This window comes from Melospiza georgiana, chromosome 2 (genome assembly GCF_028018845.1).
Source record: "Melospiza georgiana isolate bMelGeo1 chromosome 2, bMelGeo1.pri, whole genome shotgun sequence".
Lineage (NCBI taxonomy): Eukaryota > Metazoa > Chordata > Aves > Passeriformes > Passerellidae > Melospiza > Melospiza georgiana.
The window spans coordinates 66072458-66085924 of record NC_080431.1 but is presented as its reverse complement, the minus strand read 5'-3'; the positions used below and the strand labels follow the sequence as shown (position 1 = coordinate 66085924).

The 13467-nt window shown below is 38.3% G+C and overlaps 1 protein-coding gene across 3 annotated transcripts in view; it reads left to right on the top strand.

Moving 5' to 3' along the window:
• The first annotated feature begins 33 nt into the window (after positions 1–33).
• AASDHPPT (aminoadipate-semialdehyde dehydrogenase-phosphopantetheinyl transferase) overlaps positions 34–13467 on the top strand; it is a 30679-nt gene continuing 17245 nt past the window's right edge. The window contains exons 1-2 of one of the 3 annotated variants that reach the window (XM_058019281.1): positions 34–51; positions 1216–1441. In XM_058019281.1, the coding sequence (XP_057875264.1) occupies positions 1231–1441 (211 nt within the window). In that variant the 5' untranslated portion in view covers positions 34–51; positions 1216–1230. Of the gene's footprint in view, positions 52–290; positions 441–682; positions 703–1215; positions 1442–13467 lie in introns of those variants that run through there. The other 2 variants (XM_058019279.1, XM_058019280.1) reach the window with 2 other exon arrangements.

Here is a 13467-nt window from a genome sequence, read left to right as displayed (position 1 = left end):
TCATTCTCCTGCTCCTTGCACTCGGAATGGTTCCGCCGGCCGCCACTCCAGGTGAGGGCCCGCCCACCTGTCCTCGCTGACGACACCGCGGGTGCCGCTCCGCCGCAGGCACCGCCTTTCCCCTGATAGGTCGCTACCTGGCGCATTCCGCTGTCACTCACAGGGCGCTCTGACATCTGGTTGGGTATTGCTCTCAGGGGCGGGGCCCTCCGCGCTTCCCTCACGCCGATTGGCTGCCGCCAGGCCCGGGGGGCGGGCGCAGGGAGCGCGGCCGGGCCGTGGCGGCGGGGCCGGCCATGGGCAGCGTGCGCTGGGCCTTCCCGTGCGGCGCATGGCGGCCCCGCCGCCGCGAGTGGCTGCTGGCCGCGCAGCTGGTGCAGCCCGAGGAGAAGGAGCGCATCGGCAAGTTTGTGTTTGCCCGCGATGCCAAAGCAGCCTTGGTACATGGGGAGCCGGGGCGCGGTTGTCTCTCTGCACAGTCAGCGGTGCCCAAGTTCCTGAACTGCCGTGGAGAACGTGCCGTGTGAGGGCATTTCAGGGGTGTAAAGCTAAAGGAGAAGGCTTGTATAAAAGTATGAAGCCAGGAGGGACGGCAGGCTGCTGTCAGTAGTTACTCTGAAAGACTTCGCAACTTCTAAGTCGCGATACCAAGTCAGGAGACAATATCAGCGTACCCCGAGGGATTCTACATGGGACATCGGGGTAACCACTGGGAGAATAAAGCTGTTCTAAAAGATCCAGGGTTTAAATCTCGCCTAATAACATAGTAGTACACGCTTGCTAATTAGTCTGAAAGGAGTTACTCATCACTTTTAGCTGTTGAGAATTTCATTTAGCACCTAGGTAGTAAATGGATGTACTGAAAGGAAGTCTGTTGAGACAATTTTACTGTTCAGGATGGTGTAAAAAGTATTTATTTGTGCCATAAAGTATCGTAAATAAGTTACTAATGTAGAGAAAGGAACTACTGCGATTTGTCTGGGCTGGGACTTAGGTTAATTGTGCTAATAGTGACCGTGTGTTTGATGCTCTGATGGACTCTTCTGCTTAAACTTACTTGACACAGGTTTTATAAAAGGGAGAAATTTTAATTATTTGGCTAAAATATACAAAGTGATATCAAGAGTAATAAAGCAACATTTTCTAGGTGGGTGGTTTTTTAGCAGCCTCGTAGCACAGTAGTTCTGTATGAATTACTTCTGTTTTATTTCACAGGCTGGTCGCCTGCTGATGCGGAAATTAATGGCAGAGGAGCTGTGCATACCTTGGAACGAAGTCCACTTGCAAAGGACACCAAAAGGAAAACCTTTCCTGGCCAGTAACTTAGTTGGTATCAACTCAAATTACAGCTTCAATGTCTCTCATCAAGGAGATTATGCAGTCCTTGCAGCTGAGCCTGAGCTTCAAGTTGGCATTGATATTATGAAGACTGATTTACCAGGTAATTCATTATGGTGACTGAAGCAGATTCTGCAGTGTTTGAGTACTGAACATTTTCATGTTTCCCAAAGAACCAATCTGTGTCCTAGAAATGTAGTGTAATTAGCAGAGGGTGTGTGAATGTTTTGTGTATTTGGGATTTCTAGCTGTTAAATGCACTCCTCATTGTTTATTTTGGGGTGCATTCTGGGACAGATACAGATATATTTCTCTTTCAGAGAAACAGAACTCTGGGAAAATAAGATCATGAATCTTTTTATCATATGGGCAGCATCTGCAGATACTTTAATTATGGATTTGCTGTGTGTGAGGCAGAAGGAGGAACATCTTTCCAAACAGGGACAATGGGATCCATCCCCATGAGAGCTTGATAGACTGTTACTCAGTTGTCCCATATGTATGGACATTTTGTGTGTCAGTAACACAGATTAGCTGTGAATGTGCAGTAATCCTCAGTGAGAAGGGATCATGAGGTGGTCTTGGGAAAAGACTACACTTTACAAACTTTAGCTATTGGCCTATTTATTAGTTTGAAATGACTGGATAGGTTGGTGAACTTCAGGATCCAAATTAGGATTGTAGCAAAGTGTGTTTTTAAATACAGTTTTATGGAGGTGATTTAGCTTGCAGATGTTCATCAATGCATAGTCATGGGTTAAAGGAGAAACGTACTGGGATTTATGATTCACTGGAATTCTTTTTTTCTTTAGAATCTTCCTTAAACATTTAACCAGATATGGCAGTAGTAGCTGTGTTCTTAGAGGATCTTTCTTCTAATTTTTTGGAGTTTTATGCTGCAAAATATGTTGTATTGTAAGGGAGAGGTTCAGGTAAACCCTGACTGGATAACTTTCTATCTGATCACTTTACACCTCTTTAATGACAACTACAAGTGTGTAGTTTTGCACTGTCACATTCAGCCAGGATTCACAGAAGCTTTGGTGCAATCTGAAGTTCATTCCTGTGACTCACAACTGCTGTAGACCCTCACTCTGAGCACAGTGGTCAGCAGATGAGGCCCAGGGCAGCCTTTGGAGAGTCCTCCAGCAGAGCTGTTGTGTGTTTGGTGACAGGAGCTGTGTCCAGTGGGTAAGCCTGCTTTGGTACAGGGCCACACCTGACAGGACTGCAGGAACTCAGGGCCCAAATAACCAGATTAAGCTTGAGGCTGGTGCTTCTGTCGTAGCTCTCTCAGGCAAAGCAAGCAAGGTGATGTCCCAGCCGTGTCTCCTCACAGCATCTTGCACATCCTCAGCTTCTTCACTGGGGGAGCAGAGTGACAGAGAGGGCCTTGATGCTGTGCAAGCACTGCTGATACCAGTGTGCTATCAACACTGGGTTATGCACAGACATAAAACACAGCAGTCCACAGGCTGCCATGGCAAAGGTAACCCCTGGACCCAGTACTCTTGGAAACGCTGTGGTTGGGCTGCCACTGGCCTTACCACAGAACTCGCTAATTTTAATTCCTCATTCCAAAAAGTTTCTAGTTTCAGCAGGTAAACAGTGAAAATCAAAACATTCAAGCTCTTGTATTTGAAGCTTTTCTTGGGAACTGCAAAATTCAAATTTATACAGAAAAATAAAAAAAAATTATACGTGGAAGTAGGGATATCTTAGATCCTCTGCTGGTATTTTATGCAGGGGTAAATGTAGCTGGCATTTTAAAGGCATGTTGTCAATGTCCAGCAGACAAGTTTTATGAAGGGTGTTAAACTTTATTTCTGAAGTCTAAAGACTAAGTAATACTTTGAGATCTGATACAAACAGGCTTTAGTGTTTTTGAGAGATGCTGGTGGTTTCAAAAAACTGAACAGTGAAAGATGACTCATATGTCTTCCTTTTTGTAATTATAATTTCTATTTTTGAGAAAGAAATAAGATACTAAATGGAAATGTAATAATTGTATGTTGAAAAGAGAGCCAGTAAATAAGTAATATTAAGGTTAGAACTTCATATTCCAGAGACTATAATTTAAAGCTGGCCATCTTTTCACCTGAAATTATTCTGAGGAAGATTTTTGTCTTAGTAGAATCACCTTCAGCTCTATTTTGTTGCTGGGCTATGAATAAGTAGCACTGACTTTACCAGTATTATTTTATCTGATAGTTCCACTGAGTGGTGCTCTTGTCCTGCACTTGCTAAGTACATTGTATTTCTGAAGGTGCATCCACTATAAATCTCTTTCCTTGGAACAGCTACAAGGACAAAGAGTTCCCTATGAACAAAGTACATTTCAGTAGGTTTGTTTGTTTTCTTCAGACACTTGTTTAACTACAAAGTTCTTCTTCTTATGGTGTTATCCAACAGCATGTTGATTGAGGTCTGTTGTATTGTAGCTCTTATATTCCTTTATTGTTCAACCAGTGAGCATGCAAAATCTGCAGTGCAGTTATACAAGAGTATCTGTATACAAGTGCAGCTGAAAGTTTTGAGAAATCTGCCGTTTGTGTGCTACTATGTAACAAGGAGTCCTGGTGCACATAAACATTTTATGTCACTTCTTAATCCATCCTATGCATTTTTGTTTTACTTATTGTTCATAAGAAATTGCTTCTTTCCATATTACTTGTGCTTCCTTATTAAAATCTGAGAAATGAAACTACTGCAAGACATAGCCTTCTTCAAAGGTGAAGGCTGGCCACACTAGAAGCTATTCTTACCATTGCAAAAAGCAGCAGTTCTACAGAAGTTCCACAGGTGTGCAATGGTTTATCACCTTTTTTCCTCTATTCAGATACTGCAGTAAATACTGTAGTGATGGTAGAAAAGGAAAATATCCTCTTCAGGTATTGTGTGTTGCTACCTTTTGGTTTTCTGGCAGGTTATTGTAGATTTAAATAAGTCTTTCAGTTTAATTGTTTTTGAAGAATTACTGAGATCAATGGTTATTTTTCTTCTCTTTAGATCAATTTAAGATGAACTCTTGAGTCATTTGGAAAAATGCGGACTGTCCTGTAAATTTGTTTGTAGGAGTGTCTGTGTACATTATTTGCCCAGGTAATGCATGTGAGTTTATTTTAAGCCTTTCAAAAAAGACATGAGAAGGATTCTCACAATGCTATTAACTCCTGTGGAAAAAACTGAGCTTGTGTTTGGTTTTTTCACTTATGGAAAAGAAATTCTGCAACAAGTGTCAGCTTGGTTTGAGTGGTGTGTGGGATGTTGATTGACCAGTCACTTGAGCTCTGTAAAGCAGAACGTTTTCAGAGACTTAGGAAATAATTACAGCCTAATAAAAATTGCCTTGAGCATTTGAAAAAAGTTTAGATCTTAGGCTCAAGAGCTTTCCTGCTGTGCAAGTGAATTTCTTTTCATGATGCTATTTTTTAGCTTAGATGGATTTGCAAAGATAAATTAATTAACAGTTCATTCCGTATTTTTGAAAATCAGCCTGCAATCTTTCTTACATATCCCACTATATTTACTTTGATCCAATATGTCTCCAATATCAGTTTTATTCCAGAATTAAATATTTGACATGCAGTAGAATTAGCTTTTCTCATTAATATTTTGATTTTATGCTAGGCTTGCTTGTTAAAAGACACAAAAGGGTAAATTATCTGCATGTGAATTTCACAGAAAAATTAATTTGATCTAAAAATACTCAAATAAATACTTTTTTAAGGAAGTAGGCTATTATGTGCAAACACCTAATTATTTGAAACAGGTTTTCTCTGAGGCAAGAAAATATAAAAAAAGAACTTGACTCATTTTTCTCTTTTAATTCTCATTATCACACTATTGGGGTGAGGTAATGCAAGAGATGATAGAGTTCTTCAAATCAGAGACAGGTCAAATGTGTATATAAGTCCCACATGAAGAAGCTAAATACCATACTTCAGTCTAGCTAGTGGAGGAAAGCTCTCTCTCCAGACAGTTTTAAACTTTGTGCTGTTAATTTAATTTTGGTGTATTCCTAAGCCTAGTTGAGTTAGGCTCACCTACATCATAGTTCAGATATTTGGCATGTCTTTTGTCTAGCAGCCATGGTCAGTTTTTTAAATTGCAATGCTTCTTTAATTGCTGCATTTCAGCTTTTCAATAAGAATTTCCTGACCTAGAGATAAATTTCAAATCAAATTGTTCTTTAGAGTGCTTTTGTCCTTGAAGTGATTTACCTTAAACAAAGTTTTAACTGTTCCTGGTTTTATTGTTGTATTTCAGTAAATCTTATAGCAGCAATCAGTATCTAATCTTTTACTGCTAGAGATAATCACCAAATTGTTAGCTAATGTTACAGCTTTAGGTGTGTAGGTGCACTGCTTGGAATGAAGAAATTAACAAAGGCTTTGATTTAAATGTTACTTCTTACAGATCACAGAAGTCATCATTTATCAATACTTCTGTAAGCACATCATTTTTAGATGTGAAGGATGTTGAAACAGCTGATATTCTTGCTGAGCTAAAGAATCACAGTGATGTTATGCACTTACACTGAGTAAACAGGGAGGCATTTCTTTGTTCTTGTTCTGTTTGCAGCTGGGAAGAAACAGCCATCTTAAATGTATTCTTAAAGGATGTATAATATGTAACAATTTCATTGCTGTGCTTTATTCACATTTCTAACACAGTTTTAATTGGAAATGAGACAATTCTGTAATTGATAAAGCACCAATGCTTGATAAACTGTGAAAGAGAATTGATCTTGTGATTAAATCTCCTCTTTAAAAGAAAATTTCTTTATTTTCCAAATAAACATTCTTAATTCTTTATGATTATTTCTTTAATATAAAAATGTAAAACAATTTGGATTAAAATATAAACTGATGGCAAAATGCAAAAGTATAAAATTAAGCTGTGAAGAATATATATTTAAAATGAGGAATAAACTAGTGATTAGGAAAAGAAATATCCTAAACTAAGAGGTTTTATTAAAAATAAGAGTTGGAATAAAGCGTAACTATAAAAATGCTTGTCAGATTGTTTTGGTGTTGTGGGTTTTTTCATTCTGCACAATAATCACAATTTATTACTGAATTGGTATTTTGGGAAATTAAGTTGCACAGTCACAATGAGCAGCTAAATAGAACTGATTTTTTTAACAAAACCAAAAGTGCTTCTCAGCCTTTGACAGTTAGCTTTGGCTTTCCAAATTAAGAAAGTGTAACAGAAGAATCTGATCCAAGGCCTAAGGTAATGCAATTACTATGTAGGTGTTAAAAAATTGCCCTTTGAGGGGTTTCTTGCTAACGCTGCCCAGTTCCGATAGCTTCAGCCCTACAGATACATGTATTTGTTGCAAGACTGCAACATAGACGCCGAGTTTGCTTTGTGTTGTCACAAGCTTATTTAGATATTGGCTGTGCAGGTATTAGAGTTTGGAGCCCTTACTGGTTTCAAGGTTGTGAGACAGCCTTTTAGTGACGGACTTGCAGATTTTTTTTTTTTATACTGACTTATGAAATGCTAGAAACTTATCTTAAAAATTTCACAACTCTTCTCAGTAAATAGAAGAAAAAATAGCCTCAGCTGTATTTGCCTGATATATTTCCTTTCTAAGAGAAATTCTTATTTTCAACAAGGCAAATATTTTTGTATTTCCTAAATAAAGATGACAGGTTGCTTATGTTATGTCCAGTTTTCAGGAGCGTTTAGGATTGGGAGACATTTGCTAGTTCCATAGGTAGATGCTTTCTTTCCATTTATTGGGTTGGTGCTGGGAATTCTGAGCATTCATAGCTATTATGTGCTGTGTTGTATTTTGATAGAAAATCCAATTTTGTAGTGTATTAAAAAGTTATTACTTGCCCTGCACAGTTTTCTGGTTTGTTCATCAGATTTGTTGGGTTCTGTGTTAAGCATGTATATCTTCCTTTTTCTTTCCTAGTAAAAAGAAATTTAATAAAAGCAAAGCAAACACTTGGAGATGATATCTGCAAGAGTAGATACAGCTGATACAGGTGAATAGACCATTGAAGTTCATCAGTTTTTCATCTGTGGGCCTCTGCTTTTTCATCTGCTTTTGCCATGTTGCAGCACATTTATCTTACACTTGCATCTTTCCTTGTATATTTTGGCTGGATAAAAGACAGCTCCTGTAGTGGCAAAATTTAATTTGTGTGATGTTAAGGGGAAGGATGTGGGGGGACAACATGCCAATGACCAGCTGACTGCTGTCTCTTCTCTGTGAGAAGACCAAACAAAGCAAAACATGCTGGATTTTAGCTGTCAGGTGGGATAAACAGTCTTCCCTCTGCTGGCAAGCCAAACAAATGGCTTTATAAGGTTTTGGTTTTTGGATTTTTGTTCATTTGTTTTTAAAGAATGTCCTTATGTAGGAGAGATTGATTCCCAAATTTGAAACACTATTACTACTTCTCTCATCATGTGGAGTTTTTAGGACTTCATTATGAAGGAGGAGTACAGACAGAAGTGGGAAAGTTTTAAGTGTGAAAAGAAGGGATATTTTTACTGCATTCAGCTATGCAATTCATGTTCTGGGACAGCTTCTGTGCTGTGTCCTGACTTCTGCCATTAAAGAGCAACTCTCATCAGACCTGTTCAGGGAAACCAGCTCGGTTTGAATCAGCTTCTGCTTTCTAAGGTCGCAGAGCTTCCCAGGAAAAATTTGCATTAGTCAGATGAAGGAGGTGTTAGAAAGTATGAATCATGTAGTGAAATTCATATGGAAGATGAGGATGATTTAGGTACTGAGAATTTGCTCCCTGCCACTCCTTTTATACAATATAGTATTTTATATATATTTTAAATATCAACTGGATTCCAGTGCAAACCAAGGTTTTGCAGTGGTGTTAGCTTCTTAAAGATGGGCCTACTTTCCCTATAATTACTTTGTTGCTAAATACCTAACTTTTTCTGCTTGATAAACTGTGAAAGGGAGATCATAAAATGTAATAAAACTTTTCAGAGATATGGTGGCTTGGTAGTACTAGGTAGTGTAAGGCTGAAGGTGGTCAGACACCATCTAGACTTTCTGTTTACATCTGTAGTTGTGTCCTCATGACTTGCTTTATAAAGGAAAACATATATTTATGTTTATTTATATTTTTGTGGTTGTGTTTTAGTGTGATGTAGCATAACTTCCTAACTGTTGAAAGGAAGTAGAGTTCCTGCTATTCTGGCAATGCAGTGATTGCTGTAACTGTTTGATATATGTTCTGTAATGAGAAACTGATTAAAATGTCTTTTTTGTGGGGTAATTTTTGGTTTTGCTGAAATATTATGGCTACCTAGAGCTCTGTTAGCTGTGGTCATGCAACTTCTTGTAAAGAGCTTAAGCAAGTAAAAGGTATAAGAGTTGGCAAGCACAAATTAGGAAACTTCTTATTTTATTACTGCCCGTTTTCTTATTTGCTATCACTTATTTAGTTGTATGTGCATTTTCCTCAAAGAGTTTGAGGTCCCTGAATCATCTTAGTGATTAAGATCTTTTGTATTTTACATGTTTTTATTTTCTCCACTCAGAAGTAAGCTAAAACCATGAGCTTGCATCTGGGTGAGTTTGTCTGCAAGCTCTTTAATAGCAAGTGTATATTCCAGCTGAACATTTGGCATGATAACATGCAGAAATATTCTGGAGTCTGGACAAAATTTGAGAGGATCTGGAATTTCTTTTTCAATTTTAAGAATAAATGAAAAAAAGCATGAGTATGTTGCAGACAGTGTGCTACTTGTCTTTAAATTGATCAGCTCTGCGATATGCTGTTAACAGCTTTTAATTTTATTTCAGGTTTTTTTTAACTAAGTCATAGCTGCTGATTTTCCAGCAGTTTTAGAGTTAGAGCTATCTAAGCCATTATGACTCTTTACTTCCTTTTGTTTTATATTGTCTGTCAAGGCAGCTTGCTTAAATTTTCATCACTGCTGTTAGACCCAACCACATTAATGCAGTTGAAACCTTAGCAGTTTCTCTAATATTGCAGAGACTTAATGGTGCTATCTGCAGAGAAAATATAAAACATTATCAAATTATTTCAGTCTCTCTATGGCTGAATTTTCCAGATTGACACTTTTATAATGTGGAAGATGTTGGGTAATTCAAAGGAGGCAATGCCAAATTTTCAGGCATTTTAGAGTTAGTGCTTCTCTGGGGTGTGCCAAGATAAAACACATGGAAGTTAACATGATGAGAATAGATGTTTAACATACATATAATTGGGAGAATTGTGGAATACCAACAGGAAGTGTGGAGGTCAGAGAATCTAAATCCAATTTCCAATTCACATGAAAGCTGTGTGAGCTGGTAGATTGAGAAAACATGAATTGTTAATGTTCTATCTGGTTCTTGTAAGTTACTCATTTATCTCACTAATTATTTGCCTTGTGTTGTTTCTAAATGTCTGTACAAGGGTTAGTTGATATTAATAAACAATTAGGGCTTGGGCATCTGTTGCACAGAAATGTTTTCTCTGTATCAGGTTTCTTTGGTTCCCTTTAGAGATGGTAAAATGTGATCAAATATGGTTGTACACCAAAAGGATTGTCAGCCTAAGCATCCAGGACTTGAACCATCCATCCAATACAGTTGGTTAGTTTAGAAGCTCCATAGCTATCTTGTGTTTCACATTTTATGTTCACATTTAGGTTTCATATTTTAGAATGAGCTGTTCATGCTTCAGTTGTTTGTTTTGCTGTGTATGAGGTGTCACACTGCCACTTTGCCTGTTTTCCATCTGAAAGTGAACTGATCATATTGATTAGATATCACTTCTGAATCACTGACCTCTTTCTTTTATGCAGTTCAAGCTGGTGAGGAGGCTGTTTGCATTCTGGGATTTCTGTCATATTTTTGGTTTGGGTGTTTGTTTGGGTTTGGTTTTGTTTGTTTGTTGTGTTTTTTCAGGAGATTAGTTGATCAATGAGGTGGCAGTGGTAGCTTTATAAGCTAGTTTGTTTGGATCTCACCAAACCAAGTTGAGGACTGTAAACTCATAAAACCTGAAGTGAAGATGGTCGGTCATCTACTCTTCTCATTTTTTTTGAGAATGCATGGCATGGTTATAATAATTTTTGATACAAGTTTTGTACCATGCCTTTGTGAAGTATACACTGTGTTACCAAAGCTGACTTAAGATTAACCTGATGTTTGTAAAAATGTAAAAAAGTTCTGTATTAGCCTTATAGATTGTAATTTTCACTATTAATAGCATCAGAGTTTATATGGATCTTAATTCTGATTGCCTTTATCTTCCTACAAATGTAGCTTGTTGGGATTCTTTAGCAGGCAGAAAAATGGGGGGAAATTACAGTGTATTTATGTGCTATTTCTACATTTGCAAACAGGACTAGAGAATATAGTCTGTTTTCTTATTTTTCACTCCTGCCTCTTTTTAAAGTCAATTATTATATCTGGTCTGTGGCATTTCTGTTCTACAGGGAAAATGCAAAGCATATTTTTGTCTAGTCTTTAAAAAGGTTTAACAAAAACTCAGTTGTCATTGCAGTGGAAAACATGGCATTATGTATTAATTGAAATAGCTCATGCAAAAAATCCAAAATGCAGACACATATGCACACATGGGAACACACACACTTACCTGTATATAGCATGTTTACTTTACAGGCTTAATATTGGAGTCTTTTTTACAGTATCACTCACTATTTCCTCTCATCACTCTTCCTGAAATTTCCAGGGTGTTGTGTGCTTTTAATTTAATGAAGAAACTTAACTTTGGGTTTAGGGTTTATTTATAATGACTAGAATGCAATTTTTGAAAGATTACTTAGTTTATATTCTTAAAGTGCTGATGTACTTAAAAGTTGATTAACAAGGCATGTGTTTTAAAATCAGAGACAGCAGTATGATTAATGCTCAGCATTAAAAGGAGTTAGTTTGTTATTTTGAAGAACTCTATTTCCTGACACAGGCTGGTAAGAAGTACTTACTTAAGAAGTCAGTTTATTTCTGAAACAGGTTGACAAGGGGGAGCTACTTTAGAAATGCAAATTTAAAACCAAATAATTAATTGCTATATGGACTCATTCCAGTTCTTTCAAATGAAGTTTTTTATAAATTGTGGCAAGTAGTTGGCCATAACTTGAGGCTGTTTTTCTAAATCAAACTAAAAGCAAAAAACAGAGCATTTAAACATAAACTTTCTGCTGCTTCTACCTTTGTCCCCTTCATATCTCCTATGTTGTGAGAGACAAAGGGAAAATTGAAGGGGATTTAGCAAAGGGCCACCAGGTGTTAGAGGGTGGGGAGCTTGACTGACGTAGAAATGCTGATGGAGCTGTGTTTGTTGAACCTGAACAGGTGAAAGTTCTGAAGAGGGGAACCTAATCACAGCCTCCCTGAAATGCAGCTGCAGAGAGGATGTTCATAGTTGTCTTCATGAGGGTGCACAGGAACAGGGCAAAAGGCAGCAGGCTCCGGTTGCTTCAGGGGGAATTCTGTCTCTGTAGAACAAGTCTGCACCATGAGAACAGCAGAATACTGGACTAGGTTCCCCAGAGAAGGGGTGAAATACTCTGCTTGACAGAGCCCTGGGTAACCCAACAGAAGGCTCTGTTTTTCAACAGAAGGTTAGACCAGGTGGTCTCCAAAGGTCCTTTTAAACCTACACATTCCCCATGGTTCTGTGAATCTGTCTTTCTCTGATACTGAAGCACATATGGAGAAAGGACTAGGCAGGCTGTGGAACTGCAGGTAGCTTGTGGAGAATAGGAGTCCTAAGTCTCCTGATCCACTCCTCAGAGCAAAGCAACTGTACTGCCTTAGGAAACAGGGAGTAAGTGCACTCAAGGACAAAGGGGTGCCCGAGCTTCTCAGAGGAGGAACGTGACAGACGGTGGAAACGGAGGGGAAAGTGCTGTGTGAATTTGAACTTGAGTGTTGAGAAGGGTAGCTGAACAGTTGAAGAAATCTAGGCCAGGAAAAGGGGTGAACAATGAGGAAGAAAGCAGTAGCATATGAGTTTGATATGCACTTGGTGTACTAAATGATTTAAGCATCAAGTATATTCACCACATGTGATAAAGCTGGGGTGGCAGGACTGACAAAGCTGGAGCCTTTATATACCTCTGCATGCTGAAGGTAGTGTAGTGTAGTGTGAATAGTTTTGGGTGGTTTTCTCTGGTAGTCCTGGGCTATTGAAAGGAGGACAGCTCTCTGAAAGTAATAGGGGAGGAAAGGTACACCGGGACATTCTGGAATGTTTTGTAGTTTGAATCGCAAGAACAGGCTGGAATCTCACAACTGATGTCTTAAATATTCAAGAAAAGAGAGAAAGGGGAGAAAAAAGTGGATTAGAGCAGGTATTAATGTAGTTATTTGTAAAATGGGCCATACAAACACAGAGGCGAAAGAAAGTACCCTTCTCCAAGTTCAACAATGTTTTTTCTTTTGTTTCAGGAAAGTTGGATTGTGTTAGTAGATGGATATGGAATTCTGCCTCGGTAATTCATCAAGGCATACTTAACGTTGTGGTTGCTTTTTTCTTCTACTTTATTTTCTTCAGAGGGAAGGTAGTCCTATCCTTAGACTGTTCTGGATCATTCCATTCATAGCTTAGTGCTTCAACTGTCAACAAAATTCTGTCTTAAGATGTTCGCTTTAAAATGCCATTGAGGGCATCTCTGAAATGTCATTGCCACGTCTTGTGGGATGTATATCTCAGACTTTGCAGTATGGTTTGGAAATTGTGAGAAAACCTGAACGTGTGCTTTAGTGTTACATTGGTTTGGTCAAATCAGTTATTACTGCTGCCAGTACCTGTTTTAATTTACTGCTTAGATAGCTGTGGAAGACAACCACTTTATAGAGGAGGCTTGATGCCTTTACCCATGGTTGAGTATGGGGAACATAAGCACAGGAAAGGAAAGTTCCTTGCCGAATCAACTCACAAAAATTACTGGTACGACTAGTTAGAATCTGCATCTCAAGCAATTATTTAGTGAGTGAGTTCTTCAGAGTAGTGTGCTATATGAAGGGGGAAAATGTTTTGGATTAAATATGACTAATGTTATATTTTTAGTAAGAACACTAAGTAACTTATCAAAGAACTTGTCTCGGTATGTGGAATTGTCTCTATCCAGATTTTTATTATCCCTACTAGAGAAAAG